The 14,990-nt window shown below is 36.0% G+C and overlaps 1 protein-coding gene across 15 annotated transcripts in view; it reads left to right on the forward strand.

The window, feature by feature from the left end:
• Window positions 1-14,990, forward strand: part of EYA1 (EYA transcriptional coactivator and phosphatase 1) — a 334,821-nt gene that overhangs the window by 156,567 nt on the left and 163,264 nt on the right. For 10 of the 15 annotated variants that reach the window (XM_066378892.1, XM_066378893.1, XM_066378895.1 and 7 more), the window contains one exon: window positions 13,467-13,516. The exons of 2 other annotated variants lie outside the window; for them this stretch is intronic. In XM_066378892.1, the coding sequence (XP_066234989.1) occupies window positions 13,467-13,516 (50 nt within the window). Of the gene's footprint in view, window positions 1-7,913; window positions 8,351-13,466; window positions 13,517-14,990 lie in introns of those variants that run through there. 3 more of the 15 variants (XM_066378899.1, XM_066378903.1, XM_066378906.1) reach the window with 1 other exon arrangement.

The raw sequence follows: 14,990 nt of genomic DNA on the forward strand, positions 1-14,990 counted from the left end.
ACCATCTGAATACAGCGATTTCACATATCTTCTAATTTCTTAATTTCCTTAGGGTTTGGTTATTCCCTGTTGTTTGTACGACAAATTTGTAGCCGAGTTTCAGTGACTACATTTGTTCCATAAAAATTATTTTAACACTTGAGGCCCTGGCCGGTTGGCTCAGCGGTAGAGCGTTGGCCTGGCATGCGGGGGACCCGGGTTCGATTCCCAGCCAGGGCACATAGGAGAAGCGCCCATTTGCTTCTCCACCCCCACCCCCTCCTTCCTCTCTGTCTCTCTCTTCCCCTCCCGCAGCCAAGGCTCCATTGGAGCAAAGATGGCCCGGGCGCTGGGGATGGCTCCTTGGCCTCTGCCCCAGGCGCTAGAGTGGCTCTGGTCGCGGCAGAGCGACGCCCCGGAGGGGCAGAGCATCGCCCCCTGGTGGGCAGAGCGTCGCCCCTGGTGGGCGTGCCAAGTGGATCCTGGTCGGGCGCATGCAGGAGTCTGTCTGTCTCTCCCCATTTCCAGCTTCAGAAAAATACAAAAAAAAAAAATTTATTTTAACACTTGACCATGAGAATGAAACAAACTCCCGTAGGATAATTGCTTGATCAGTCTGACTTTAGAGTTCTTAATGGGGACAAATATAACAGTGTGTGAGGAAAATGATGGAAAACATAGAACCAAAGGAAATTCAGGGAAGTCATTTTTCTTTCTCAAACCAGAGCCATGTTCCATCAAATAGCCAAGTGTGTATGTGTTAGTTAATTTAAATGGTATCTATTAAGCACCTACTGTAGGCACCAAGCCATGCTAAAACTGCAACTTGCCATGCCCTGTCTGAGCATTCATTCTGCACTCATCTAATTAGATTGATTTGAAATTCAGTTTTTGTTGCTACTTTGCTCTCCAAGATCGCTTTACCATAGCAGCGGACATTTCAATCCTCATGCTGCTTGGTAAGGTGTGTAACCTTCTTGCACTCATTTTATAGTTAGCTTGTTTACAGATTATAAATTGAGAATTCTGTCTCTGTAATATAACAATGGGCACAGAGAAAACCCATGCTGAAGTCAGAATTAGAACTCAGATTTCCAAGTGCAATTGTCTTAAAGGCCTGGTGAGTAGTGCCCTTGACTATAGATAGATTTTACTAATTCTACACAAGTTAAGGGAAAGGACAGCCGTTAAGCCTTGAACAGTGATAGAAATCAAAATCTAAAAGTATAGAAAAATGGTATAGGAAGATGGGAGGAGGAATTCAGGGTTATCCTATGCTTATTTGGGAAGGTCTTAATATAAAATTTCTTATTTAAAACATCTTTTGTCTTCAAATATACATCATTCATTGACTGATAATAGGCATGATTTTGGAAAGTTATAAATACAGCATTTAGAGTTGTAGGTTCTCCTTTTCAATAGTCTCCAATAATTAATCATGATTTATTTATGGTGAATTAGGTCTTTTTTTCCCCTCATTTTTAAATTTATCAAATGCAACGCCTCTCAAAAGAGATGGGTATATTTGTAATGGGTATACTGTAAAGTTAAAACATACAATTTGCATATCTAAAAACAGTAGGATGCCTGCATCAGAGATACACATTCTTTAAAAAATACTTGGGATCCTGGAGCTGGATTTCAGATTATCCTTTTGAATAACTTCTTTTTTTCCCCCACTCTGTTTTTGTCCTGTTGCTCCGTCGCCTGCTCCTTGCCCTGTCCACCCAGTCTGTTGGGGAGGAAGATCCCTCACAGGCCAGGACCGGAAGGAGAGGGAGCTGCTGTCCCAGGGGGCTGGAGCTAATGGGGGCTCAGTGGATCTTTCAGCAGGGCTTGTCAATGATGACCGTGCCATAGAGGTCCCCTCTATAGGCTCTCTGACCTTTTGGTAAACTATTTGTTTTCCCTTGTATTGATTAAAAAAACAAGCCACCAGCCCGTAACTCCCTATCAACCAATGCATTGTTTTTGAAAATCATATACATTTAACATCTTCTAATTCACAAAACTCCAGATTCTTGACTTTGTTTTATTCTGCAGCTCAGGTAAACCCGATTACTGATGATGTTAAAAAAGAATCCCTACAAAAAGCGGTAGATGTTTCTAGACTTATGTTTTTTGAAAGAACATGAACCATAAACTCAAAAAGCATCATACTACTCCAAATATTAAACCATCTGAAATAAGAATTCTTATTGAGAGTCTGCAAACTAAAAGACTTTCATCATTTTTTCATATTTGCACCATAAAAAGGGCCTCTCTTTCAGCATTTGAACAAACTGAAGCTATTGTTTTCCCTAGTATGAAATGCAGAGTATATATTTTTTCTTACTCTACAGCTTTCTAAAGTAAAATACAAGGACCCAAGGCAACTTGATCTCCTGCAAGTATGAATCTTTACAGTAGAGAGAAATCTCCAGGTTGTATACCTATTGACATTGCTTAATAAAAACATCTAGAATAATGGTGCTTCTGGTTGTGTTTCCAATAGCAATGTGATTGCAGCGCACCATGGATTAAGTTACAGAGCCTTTGAATTCTGACCTTCTGTCTAAAACAGCTTTAGAGGTTACTCTTTTTTTTTTCCGATTGGGAGACTGGAGGGGGAAAAAGTTAATGCTGCTTGAAGGAAGAAAAAAAATTCTATAGGTTATTAGGTTTTGGTTTTTTTTTTATTTTTCCCCTTCTTGGCATTTCCTTTGTAACAATAACAGAGCTTCTTGATTCAGAATTACTTAAACTATACCTCCAAATGCATAAGGAGACTTGGAAGGCATTTTGGATGTAATTATTTCCTTGGTGAACAAATCAAGTGTTTATGATGTAATAGCTATTAAGATCAAAGCCTATCACACTGGGTAACTGAAATTAAGGATTATAAAAGGGAGGAAGAAATGAACAGAACTGTGAAATGAGTTGTCCATATAATAGCTTGCTGTAAACTCAGACCCTTAGCTTCTCCTTTTTATCATAAAGAAAGAACTTGGCACTATTTATGTTCTGTACTTTAGGAAGATAGTTCTCCTTTTTAAATAGATAACGAGAAAAATATATCTCCTGATCTGATCACTTCAAGTTTAAGGATTCATCACAGTTTTTCCCTGTTGACGATTTAATGTAATTTTATTTTTGAATCTGCAAACTGGCAAATATGTTTGTAAATAATCAGATATTGTATAATGACTATTTCCATTCTGTATTAAATATATCATTTCAATATATCACACACTTTTTTGGATTCATTAACTTTATTGGGTGTCTCCTTGCTCCAAAATATCCCAGTGCTCCATCCGCTGTCTGGTGGTAACTTTGATGTTGCTAGAGTAATGAGGCTGATTCTAGAACAAAAAAGGGAGAGGAGGAGACATATTTTTTTAAAAAACAGGATTAGAAGAGATAAACTGTGACATTATTAAAATAAATGACGAATGGATATAAAATGCTTAACACAGTGCCTGGCGCATAGTATGCACTCACTAAATGCTAAGTCCCTTCCTTCTTGCATGAGATAGTCACTGTTCCTGCTGAATTTAAAAACTGTGAACTCAGCTGTCATGAAACCTAGAAAACACAAAGCAAATTTCCAGATCTTCTTACATGTTCTGGGAGGTGCTGACAAGGTTGGTTTTGCCCATGGCTTAGAGAAAAAAAAATGGTTGAAGAATAGACAACCTGGGCTTTCTAAGTTGCTTCATGTCAACAGAAATCCATCTTACAGTGTGAAAAAGCAAAATAGCATATTGCTGAGATTAAGCATATGCTTCCAAGACCAATTATTTACATATTTTTGGCAGAAGGTAGAAAAAGTAACTCTGTTTGCCATTTGGGGAAACTGGTTGATTTTAAAATAGAAAACCTGATGTGTCATATTTTTCTTACAGTACCTCTATCACCCCATTCTCTTTTCTTACAAATCTACTGCTGCCCTGATTATCATTACTAGCTTCAAAAAGTGCTACTCTAAGTTTCTATAAGAACAATAATTTTTAAAAAAAAAAAATCCTATAGGCAGTCATTACTACAGATGATAACAAGTTTTCTACTCTACATAAATAAATGGTCATTATTCATATGTAATAACCAACATGCTTATAAAGGGGAAAGGGAATAGGTCATATTTCCATATTGTATAGGTATAAAAACTATAATATTTATTAAAATAGTTTTCCGTGGTACAGTGACTAGTTAGTAATTGCCTCCTTAAATTTACTGTTAAAAGCTATTCATGTTAGAGTTTGAATGGAAAACATTTAGCAAAATACTGGTAGACATTCAGCTTGGTGGATTTAATATCATTCTTAAAATAAATAGAGGATGTTTTACTTGGTTGCGTTTCAGCAGAAGGCTTCTGGGAGCAGGGCCCTCATTGTAGGTCTCGTGCCAGTGGGAAAGAGGAGGTCATGGAAGCGACTGTTCCAAATGCCAGCAAGGATCGTAATGTCAGTGATCCGGACACTGTTCCAGGGTTCCATACAAAAGCCAGAAGTGCAGTGCCATGGCCAGAACCACGCGAAAAGAGAGCTGTCTGGAAGCAGAGGACTAGAAGTACAGAATTTTGGAATACTCTATTCGCTGTTCTTCTTTGTGCACTTTGAATCGCAAAAATGTTGAATATCTGCGGATATCATTGATTTTAAAAACATAGAAGAAATAATGACTAGGATTTTATTGTTGAAGATAAAGCACTGGTCTTGAAGTACTAAATATATTTTACAACTAACTACACCATTATTCTTGAGAAATAATTCATTAGAATGGTGGAAACAGAGAGATAAGAGATGGTTTACATTGGACCAGGTAATATCATACATGCTTATTTCAAAAATTATCGAAAGGTAAACACAAATAGAAGAAAAGTGATTTCTGAGTACATCTTTTATTGGAAACTTGACAACTACTCAAGAACTTTATTATTGACTGGAATGTAAAAGGGAAAGGGACATTTGTGTTTTATCTTTTGTTTTCTCAGTGTTTGTTGTATTAATTTGATTAATCAACTGTTTATTCATGTCGTTTTAGAAAAGTGCCGAGTTACCTTTTTATTTTTCTAATTATGCCTTTATTTAAAATTCTCTGTTAATTGAAAGCCAATAACAATTTCTATCAAAATTGCAGACTTCTATATAATCAGCACGTATCTAGACAACAGCTCACTCTATAAGATAAAACCTCTTTGGAGATACAATGTATGAAAGATATTGTCCCTTTGAGAATATTTGAACATTTCATTACAGTTAACTATTTCAAGTGTTTTCCTTTTCCAGATAAAAATTATGTACATATAAAACATACATAATTATATATATATATGTATACAAATTTGTCTCAGTAAGGAAAAAGCATATTAGAAAAATTTTTACTCCATATGTTTGTGTTGAAATTTCAGCAGGAAATATCAAATAGTAATGTTTTCTATCAGTACTTGTCTTTACTAATGGCAAAATTTTGGCAATTTTTTTCAATTTCTGTTGTGAAATATATAATTTTATTTAGGGAATACTTTGGTCCTTAAAGTTTATGGTTAAGTATGTAATCATACTTGGTGGCAATTTAGAAATAGGAAGTTAACAGTACTGTACACTGTAAGTTGGGTCTTATGAGTAACAGATTCTATTTTGGCTATTTACCAGAGAATATCTTGGGTGTAAATTACATGGTAATTATTACATATTTGATTTCCAGTGCAATAACCAGACAATTTATGGATAAGCATGAGATTAATTTTAATCTACTTAATTCTGATTTAGGAAGAGAAACCATTTAAAAGTGCTATATATGCATGTGGATATGTCTTTAGCAAATGACTAAGCTCTTTGTTACATAATAATGGCATATGACCTATATCAATCATATCAATTAGTGGTTATGTTATGTTCATGCTTTTCATAATTTTCTTCATTAATGTATACACCATTGCTTTAATGGTATCTTGTACTATATAATAAATTAAATTTCAATATAAAAACTAATGTAATAAATTTGATTACAATATTGGTATTTATATACAAAGTCAAATACTTCACATGATACCCCAGTACAGTTAGTATCTTTTGGATTTGCCAATACAATCTTTCATGGATCAGAAAGATTATATTTTATCCTTTTATATCGAAAGTAATTTTTAAATTATGGGAAGCATGGGTATAATAGCCTAATGTAAAGTTTCAAATAGGGTTGAATTTTCCAGCCAGAACCTCAAGTTTTATATTTTATGGAGCTTAGAAATAAATATGATAGCAAAAGCAGTTATTGTTTAATATCATAGATTGAATTAATGTGACATTAGATTTTACTCACAGTACTAGAAACATCCATTACGTGCTGTATTTTATTTTCTGCATGTATATGTTAGCATATTGAATAACTGATACTTCTGGCCTGAGAAAGTGCTGTAGTTGTAACGTCATTCTAGTTCTGCTGCTTATATGAACATATCCAATAGCAATCAACTGATTCTTGACCTGGCTTTCCAAATATGGTAGATGACTAGCCCATAATTCCTTGCCGCGACCATACAAAATGAAATCCTAGGTGAGTTTGCAGTTTAAGCTGTCTCGAAGGTTTGACAAATCCTTCTCTTCTGAGGAATTCAGATTGGCAACCTTTCCGGGGTGGGGGGGTGGGGAAGTCCATATTGAATTTTGGTCACTAGAAGTGGGTTTTTTTTTGTTTGTTTGCATCAGAATGGTACTTTCATTTACAAATTAGCAAAGGAAAGGTAAGACAGAGTCCATCTGCTTTATTAGTTTATGATCTGAAAACATATTACAAAATCACTTAAGAAGTTACTGTGATTTTTGACATTTTTTTTTATATTAAGATGAGAGCCTTAAAGAACAGATGCTTTTTATTACTAATAAAAGACCCTACATAGATTAGCATTGGTAATAACAAAACAGTTTTAAGAAAAATCCAGCAGGTATCAAGATTTCATTTTAGAATAGATAATTGGTTTTGTTGAGTGTGTAGTTATCAAAAATAAACATTGGTCTTGAACTGTGGCATAGGTCTGGCAAATAAAAATTTAATAGTCACAAAAGTAATACCTTCTTTAAATATTTGAGATCAATATAATGGTTAAGTCATCAATCTAATAACTGAAGTGATTTATTTGTCTAAAATATGATAGTAGTTAGTATTTTAAACTGGAGTTGTAATTTAGTCATAATCTGAATAGCTCAACTCTCTGTTATAGATTTGTATGCATAGTTTTAGTAGAATTTTTTTTTAAAAAAGAACAGACTGTAAAGGAAGAGTTCTAGATAAAACAAATCTTGTCCAAAAAATCATTTAAAAATATTTATATTAACACTGCAATATTATCTGGTTCATAACCACCAAAGTTGTTCAGGTAAAACTTGTCATTTTAGAAACCTCTGCAGAATCCCCTTCAGGCTTCCATTGTTAAACTGGTAACAGCTTACACGTTTGCTCTTTCCCCATTTCTGGTGTACTTAATGTGAAAATAGCCATTTCTAGTCTTTTATTTTACCCAGACCTGTCACTAGTTACATTCGGAAAATAGTATTTGAAAAACATCGCTTCCCCAAATTTCAGGGCCTGAAAAAAAAGTTTTGGAAAACTATAAAAGATAACGCGTAACTATTCCCCAAAGCTCGTAATTGGTAGCTGCTGTAGCCAGAGATGTGTGTTGACAGTGTCTCCGAGAAGTTCTTTTCACACAGCTGTTTATCCTGATAGCATGGGGCGCGTTCATTTATATAATAATTTTTTTTTTTTTTAAGCAGCAAGGTTGAGTCAGACCAGCAGTGCTCCCTTCAATTGTTGCATTTAAACCAATAAGGTTAGGACAAGAGAATAGCTGTGGTTTGCTTTGCAAAAACAACAACCAAAGAAAAAAAAAAAAAAAAGCCCCGAGGCTGCACGGGCAGACCTACAAGGCTGCGCAAACAAACCGGGATGAGGTTTTGCTGTTTCTTTGTCTGGGGCGCTCAGATGCTATCAGCGGCTGCCGTTCGCTGGGAGCGCAGGGCTCAAGGCGGTCTCTAAACGCGCGGTGGGAGCTGATGGCTCCGAGTTTGGGGCGAGGTAGAAACTCTCCAGTGCCACTTCCGACTTTAAGCCTTCCTGTTGCCGGCCACTGTGGCGGTTTTCCTTTTGGGGGGCGCGTTTTCGCTCAGTCGCTCGGCAGCCTGAGCCTGCAGCAGCGGCCAGGCGGCTGTCCCCGCGGCCGGGCGCTGCCCTCCAGACGCGCTCCGCTTCCAGAAGCACCGGGCTCCTCTGAGAGCTCCTAAAAGCCCTCCCGCGTCCTTGTCCTGGAGCAAAACTATGTCAGGAATGGAGGTTTGCTAAACCAGAACGTTCGAAGGAGCGCATTAAACTGGTGGATGCAGCAGATGTAAGCGCTGTAAGTACAAGCTGACTGTTTGAAAAATTGCGGTGACTGACAACAGCTGTCTTGTGGGCAAAGCTCAGGATAACAGGAGCGCTTTTAGTATTGTTTTGGTTTCTTTTAAAATGAAAACATTAGGGCACAGGGAAGATTATGACACTTTGTACCTAGTATTTTATGAGGCGCGGAGTTCCATCACAAATGTATAATTCTTAACCCCCAAATTAATCTGAGCGATTAGAATCATTAACAGATAATTACAAATTAATTGTTACAATTACTTTTGTTGTGATTTGTATCAATAAATACAACACACAGCTATATTCTAGTAGGGAGTTTACTTCTTTTCTGAATTGGTGCACAAACCTCAACTACTACCCTGTGATTGAGTAAAGCGATGTGTACATAGATATATATCCATTGCAACACACAGATAACTTTTTCTACACACTTTAGATTGATATGAGAAAAGGAGGAAGAAATATTTTGAAAGGACAACAAAAATAACCACTTTTTAAGGAAGAAGTTCTTTTGCTTCAATAAACAAATTTCCCAAACATTATGTTAAACAGGCTCATTTTCCAAAGGCAAAATAATAAACATTTGCCAATTTAATATAGTTTTCACTTATTGACACTTTATATGACTTGAATGGACCTTGAGATTGAACAAGACTCTTCAACTTCTGAATTACCATTTAAAATATCTGTTGTTAAGAATCAGTATATGAATTGCTAATGACTCAGGGGTGTATATGCCTTGGGAGGAGTTTTTGAACACATTTAAGCACAGCATTTGCAAGAATTCAATAAATTCAGAGACGTCATAGAATGTAGACAAGCGTTTCCATGTTTCATTTCTTAAAATGACAAGGAGTACAAAAAGTCGGTAGTTAAGCACGTAGTGTAGTTTTATAAGTTTGGGATTTTTTTTTTAAAAATATATCTTTCAGAGTAGGTTTTATTTTAGGCTTGCTAGGAGTGTTTTTGCCCACACTTGGATTTGAGGGCATGTATACTTGAATAGTCATGCTTTTTTTTTTTTTTTTTTTTTTGCATTATCAAATATTGACTTTATTGCTGCTGAATTCTCCTAAGGCCCAAAGTGTTCAGTAAGTGAACAAGCAGCCATGGATTTTCAATCCTGAAAATTCTTTGCGGTGACAGAGACGCCTAATTGAGCCACTGTTCACTTTTAGAGTGCCAAAGGCAAGGCAACTGCTGTGTGAGTTCTGTAGACATGATAAATGATTTTCTCATAAGAAAATTTCCATTTGAATGCAAAAACTTATTTTATACAACTACTTTGGAACAAGGGAAAACATTTTTAGACGAGAATAAGACCACTTCTTCCATTTAATCAGCTATCAAACATTTTATTTGACATTTTAAATAAATGCCAAATTTTAAAACAATCCATGAAAACTATAGGTAGGGCCAGTGCCATTTAAATACTTGTTTTTTTGTGTGTTCAAGGGGACTCTGTTTTGTCATTTCTTTTAAAGGAAATACTTTAAAAGTAAAACAGTATATTACCTTAAAATCAGTGATGGTATTAAAGCAGTCATTTTATGGAGCCTGATAAAGAAGGATCAAGTGTTAGCATTTGAAAGGCATCCATCCACCTCTTGGCAGAAGTTTATTTCAATTTTAGGTTTAGGTTTTTACCAAAGCATTGACACCATAGGTAGAAATATTGATTGAGGAGAATTTTAGCAAGAATATGGTCTGATTAAAAAGCAGATTTATGCCTAAGGCACATTTTTTCCTATAAAATACATTCTGATTAGAAAATTGCTATTGTCTTTCAAATTTGGGAGTACTCAGGTTGATCTGTGGTTGGGCAAAACTAGCTTTCCTGCCAACTCTATTTATTTAGATAAGTTCAGTACTTTCACTTTGAAAATTTCTTTTGAGTTGGAAAAAAGAAAGTTTAAAATTATAGTCATTTTATAAAAATTGCTTCTAGCAAGCAGAAAAGCCTGTGGAAAACCCATAATTTAGACGAGTACCTACATTTTATTTGCTCTGTGCTGCTGAGATTTAGAATCCCTTTCCATTTACAGTTTACTTTTCACAGAACATTATTAACTTTTTGGCTTCATACATGATCTTCTGTCAGATGCTTTTGATTTGTAATTTAGCAAAGTATAATAAACAGTGCAAAAGTCATGAATTTTGCTCTGCATCCTGAGCTCTGTGGTAGGGAAAATGTGATAAAATGTGTACCTTAAGTCTTGTTTGATGATCTCTCAAAGCAAGTTTGCCTTCTGGAAATAATTTCTGGGGTTGAAGAGCACGGTATTAACAGATTTAATGTGGCTATTCAATGGATTGGCGAAGTACTATGTGAGGTTTAACAAAATGAGAGAGACAAATTGAACATCAACAAAAGTTACATCTGTGAAGAATTATAAATTTAATTAGAAAAAAGGCAAACTTAAAAGACCTCATTAACTAATCAGAAGTCAGAGTTACTAGTTTAGGATTCTTGAATATAAATATTAAGAAGTCCTGCTATCTTTTTTTTCCTTCTTTGTGTTTTCAGTAGCTGTGTGCTACTCTGGGTATTCTGTACGAAGAGTTTTAAAAAGCATTAAAGTAAAATGACTTCATTGTAATATAAGATGACCATCTATAATGTTATGTGAAATACTTTTGCACTCGTAGGAGTAGTTGAATTAAAAGTACCAGATTAGGGGAAGACAAGAAACATTAAGTTTATGATGGAAAGCAGAAAATGTGAGCTCACTGGTGCCTAACAGCATTTTTCTGGAAACCATGAAAAAATTTTTTTCTCTTTTGAATAGAAAGAAGCCTAATTATTTTTGAAACATATTCTGGTTTTAGACCTTGAAAACACGGAAACTTCCAGAGATGTTGCCATACATAAGAGAAAATCAACACCAATCAAAAATAGGTGTTCTTTTTAGATAAGTCATTATAAGAGCATGTTTCCTTACTGCACTGTAATCTTGTACTACACATAAAAAACTAAAAGCATGTGAAGTGTAGCATTTTGTAAACTGTAACTAATTTTGTTCACATCTGTGTCTAATTGTTGTCTGCATTCGCATTCTTGAGAGTAGATTTATTTTTCCTGGACCACAATGTGGATTCAGCTGACCAGCCTAAGTGAGGATTAGTTGTTTTAAAGTTATTTTGATTAAAGAGTCATTTTTAAATACAGTAACACACAACACATGGTTTAAATAATCCTTGAGACACAAAAGAATATATCTGAAGTATACTTAATGAAATGAAGATCATGGATGTGGACTTTCAAAAATTATGGTATATAAAAAGTACAGTAGAGATGAGTCAAGTCAGCAGAAAAGAAATTTGTTGTGAAAATACATTATTTTCAATGAGAAACTGTGTCAGAATAATTCTTATTTTGAAATTCATTTTAATTAACAGTTGGACTTTGAAATTTAAATAGAGTAGGTTTAACCTCAAATAGAAATATAATCAAACTTTCAAAGTAGACAATGGGACTAAAATTACATTTTCAAGATTATACTATCTAGCTAATGTTAAAATAGAATGTATTTTAACACTTTAAACATTAAACAGAAAGTATGTTTCACATACTCTTCAAGAATTAAGCCAAGAGAATTCTTAAAACTAAGTTAGTTCTCACCTATAATTTATTCCAGGTGTATGAAGGTGAAAAAAAAAAAAGGGAAATTTATACTTGAGATATATTGCTGCAGTTTCTAAGGGAAAACTTTTAATCCTATGTGAGAATATTAAGTCTAACAAAAATTGCAGAAACCTGTTATCAAAAAATGACATATCTACTGGCATGAAAATTAAATTTTCCTTTAATACTCAGGCACCTCTTAAAAATTATTTTTCATCATGCACATATTATAGAAAAGCATACCTGGAAATTGCACGTAACATTACACCAAGACATTTAGACTTTAATGATGCTTCATTCTTGCCAAAAAGGTAGTATTTCTTAATTTCATAAATCATAATTAAAAAAGAACAGGACCCAATAGTAGCTGTTTGGCTGGATAACTTGAATGCCATGTGAGATGCTCCAGCTCTCAATTTTGTTCTGTAACCCTAATTGATGTCAGTTCAGGTTGAGTGGAAATGCACATCAAAGGTTTGGAATTCTGAGTCATTTTGAACGTTCTGGAGCAGGCCCTTTACAGCTGAGGCGTCCGCCTCGGCGTGGAAGCCAGCAGCCCACCTTCACCTGAGCTGCCCACCTGCGGGCCGTTGGCGCTGCCCCTGGAGGATGGGCAGAGGCTAGCAAAGCCTGCACACCTGTTAAATTAGTTCAGTCAAGTCCTGAAATACAGATCCTTCTGGAGACAAAAGATACCAAAATGCTGGCTTCCTGGGACATTGGCTTGATTATTATATTATCCATTCTCCTTCCTGGTTTAAAAGATGGAAAATTAAACCAAAGCGAGCTGCTTGTCATATTTCACCAGGTAGTGAGGACTGAGCGGGCACCGCCTTTTAAAGCCGCACGGGGTAAATGAGCACATTGCTCCAGGATGGGACTTGGGGTATGAAAACTTGCCCGTGCCATTAACACTTCGTTCAGCCTGGCCTGGAAGTTGCCCAGGAGCTCTTTCAGTGAATGTGAAATGACAACCAGTCTATATAGGAGAAAACTCTGGTGATAAAGATAAGAAACTGTCGGGAGTCAAAGGGGTGGGCGGGAGCTCCGTTTCAGCTGATGATAGTAGCAGATGAAAGATCCTCTGAGGATGCTGGAGGACGGTGGCCTGAATGACTGCTGCAAAACACACTCATTTTGCTAATAGTGATTTTTTTTTCCAAGCAGCCTGGACAAGGCTGCTTTGCATGTTGATTGGGGGAGGGGTAATCCCGTTTGCAGCTGTCATAGGCCAGTGATGAATCACTATCCAGTCATTTGGCAGCCTTCCCCCCTGACCAGGGGAGGAGGAGGGTAGACCTGCAGGAGGAAACAACAGTAGAGACCTCAACTTAAAGACAATATGCCTTTCACTGCTGCAGTATCCTCCTTTTTCTCTTTTGGTTAAAAGGGAGCATTGTGGTTCTCAGCCATGTGCTCTGTGTAATTAAGAGCTGACACTGAAGTAGAGTAACAACAGCTTCTAATTTTTTACCCCTGATCACAGGTGCAAACACCTCAAACCAGTTCAGATGTTGCTGTTTCCTCAAGTTGCAGGTAAGGCTATTGTTGCTATTTGACGTTTTTGGAGATTACCTCTCTGTGACCCATATCTATTTTTGTCTAGTATTTCTTAATTATTACTATTAATAGCAACAGCCTCGGGTGGAAATTACTTAGCAATTTGTGTGTGTGTGCGCTTGTAAAACATTTTGAGTATGTAGAAAGGGAATAGGAGACTGGATTTGAAAATGATTATGGGCTATAGTTTCTGGAGTCAGGAAAGCAGTGAATGTAAAGGGAATTAGGAGGGAGGAATTGAGTTTGAAGTCATTTCTAGTTTGAAGTGAGAAGATTTGGAGAAGTAAAACTCACTGTAGAAGAAAAATGGTTCATGTTAAGCCATTTTAAATCAGTTTTAAGTGCAACCTCCAAATTAAAGTGGCTAACTTTTATTCACCTGGTGACGAGCAGTCTCAGCTTCATAGATGGGATATTAAACAGCACCCTTACCCCAAAAACCCACATCAGTTTAAAATACAGTGAATAGGTCTTAGCTTTTCAAAAACTTCAAAAACAAAACGTTATTTAGATATTTTTTCAGTCACTTTATATAAAATCCTCTCCTCTCTTTATAGAATAATAAATATAGCATGTTGTTGCATTGTGAACATGAGGAGTTGCTTCTGTACCTTTTATAGAATAAGGAACTGCTGAGTCCAAGAACTTCCAGGGGAGATTTAACTGGTTTTATATGGTAAAAATGCACAGTTAGAGCACTGAAGTAGAATTGTTATTTCCCTGAGTGGCAGTTGAGGTATTCCAAGTGCTAATGCTCACAGGGCTCCCCATATGTTGGCCTTATCCCTTTTCAATTGGGCACGCTGTATGTAATCCACAAAGCAAACAAGTGAGCCGACATCATAATGTTTTAATGCTGCGTTTGTTTCAAGGGAAACAGGAACAATTAAGCAGTTTGCCAGAGTAAACACATGCATCAGAACTATCTCATTCCCTGTCACTAGACTATAGGCTTCAAGTGTTTTATTTGGTTTGGAGACCCATTAAATTACAATTGGGTGGTAAATTATAAGGGAGGACTTAGTGCTAATTTATTAGATGAAACAGAGTCCATGGAAGAGTGATTTTTTTTCCTGTTATACCTGTTTACGCATTTCTCTTTTACAAAAACAACGCTTTGTTTTTTTAATGTAAAAGAAGCATGACTGCATTTTTTTTGAAAATTAAAATAAATGTAATTGTTTCATTACATCTTATGACTCAATGAGCAAAAAAGACTTTAAAAGCTCCATGTGAATGTTTGGTTAGATAAGTAAGGCAAGTGACCGACGACACCTTTTATTACTATGTGTTATGAAAGAATGACTGAAGGTAAAATGTAAGATGAACTATTTTGAGGCTAAGAACCTAGCTAGATACAATGGGACTTTTGTGTGAATGTGTTTCAAAGAAGGTGTCAAGTCGTTAGCGCATTAAAAAGTGGCGTTATGAATTTGGTACATCTGTCAAA

This window comes from Saccopteryx leptura, chromosome 3 (genome assembly GCF_036850995.1).
Source record: "Saccopteryx leptura isolate mSacLep1 chromosome 3, mSacLep1_pri_phased_curated, whole genome shotgun sequence".
Lineage (NCBI taxonomy): Eukaryota > Metazoa > Chordata > Mammalia > Chiroptera > Emballonuridae > Saccopteryx > Saccopteryx leptura.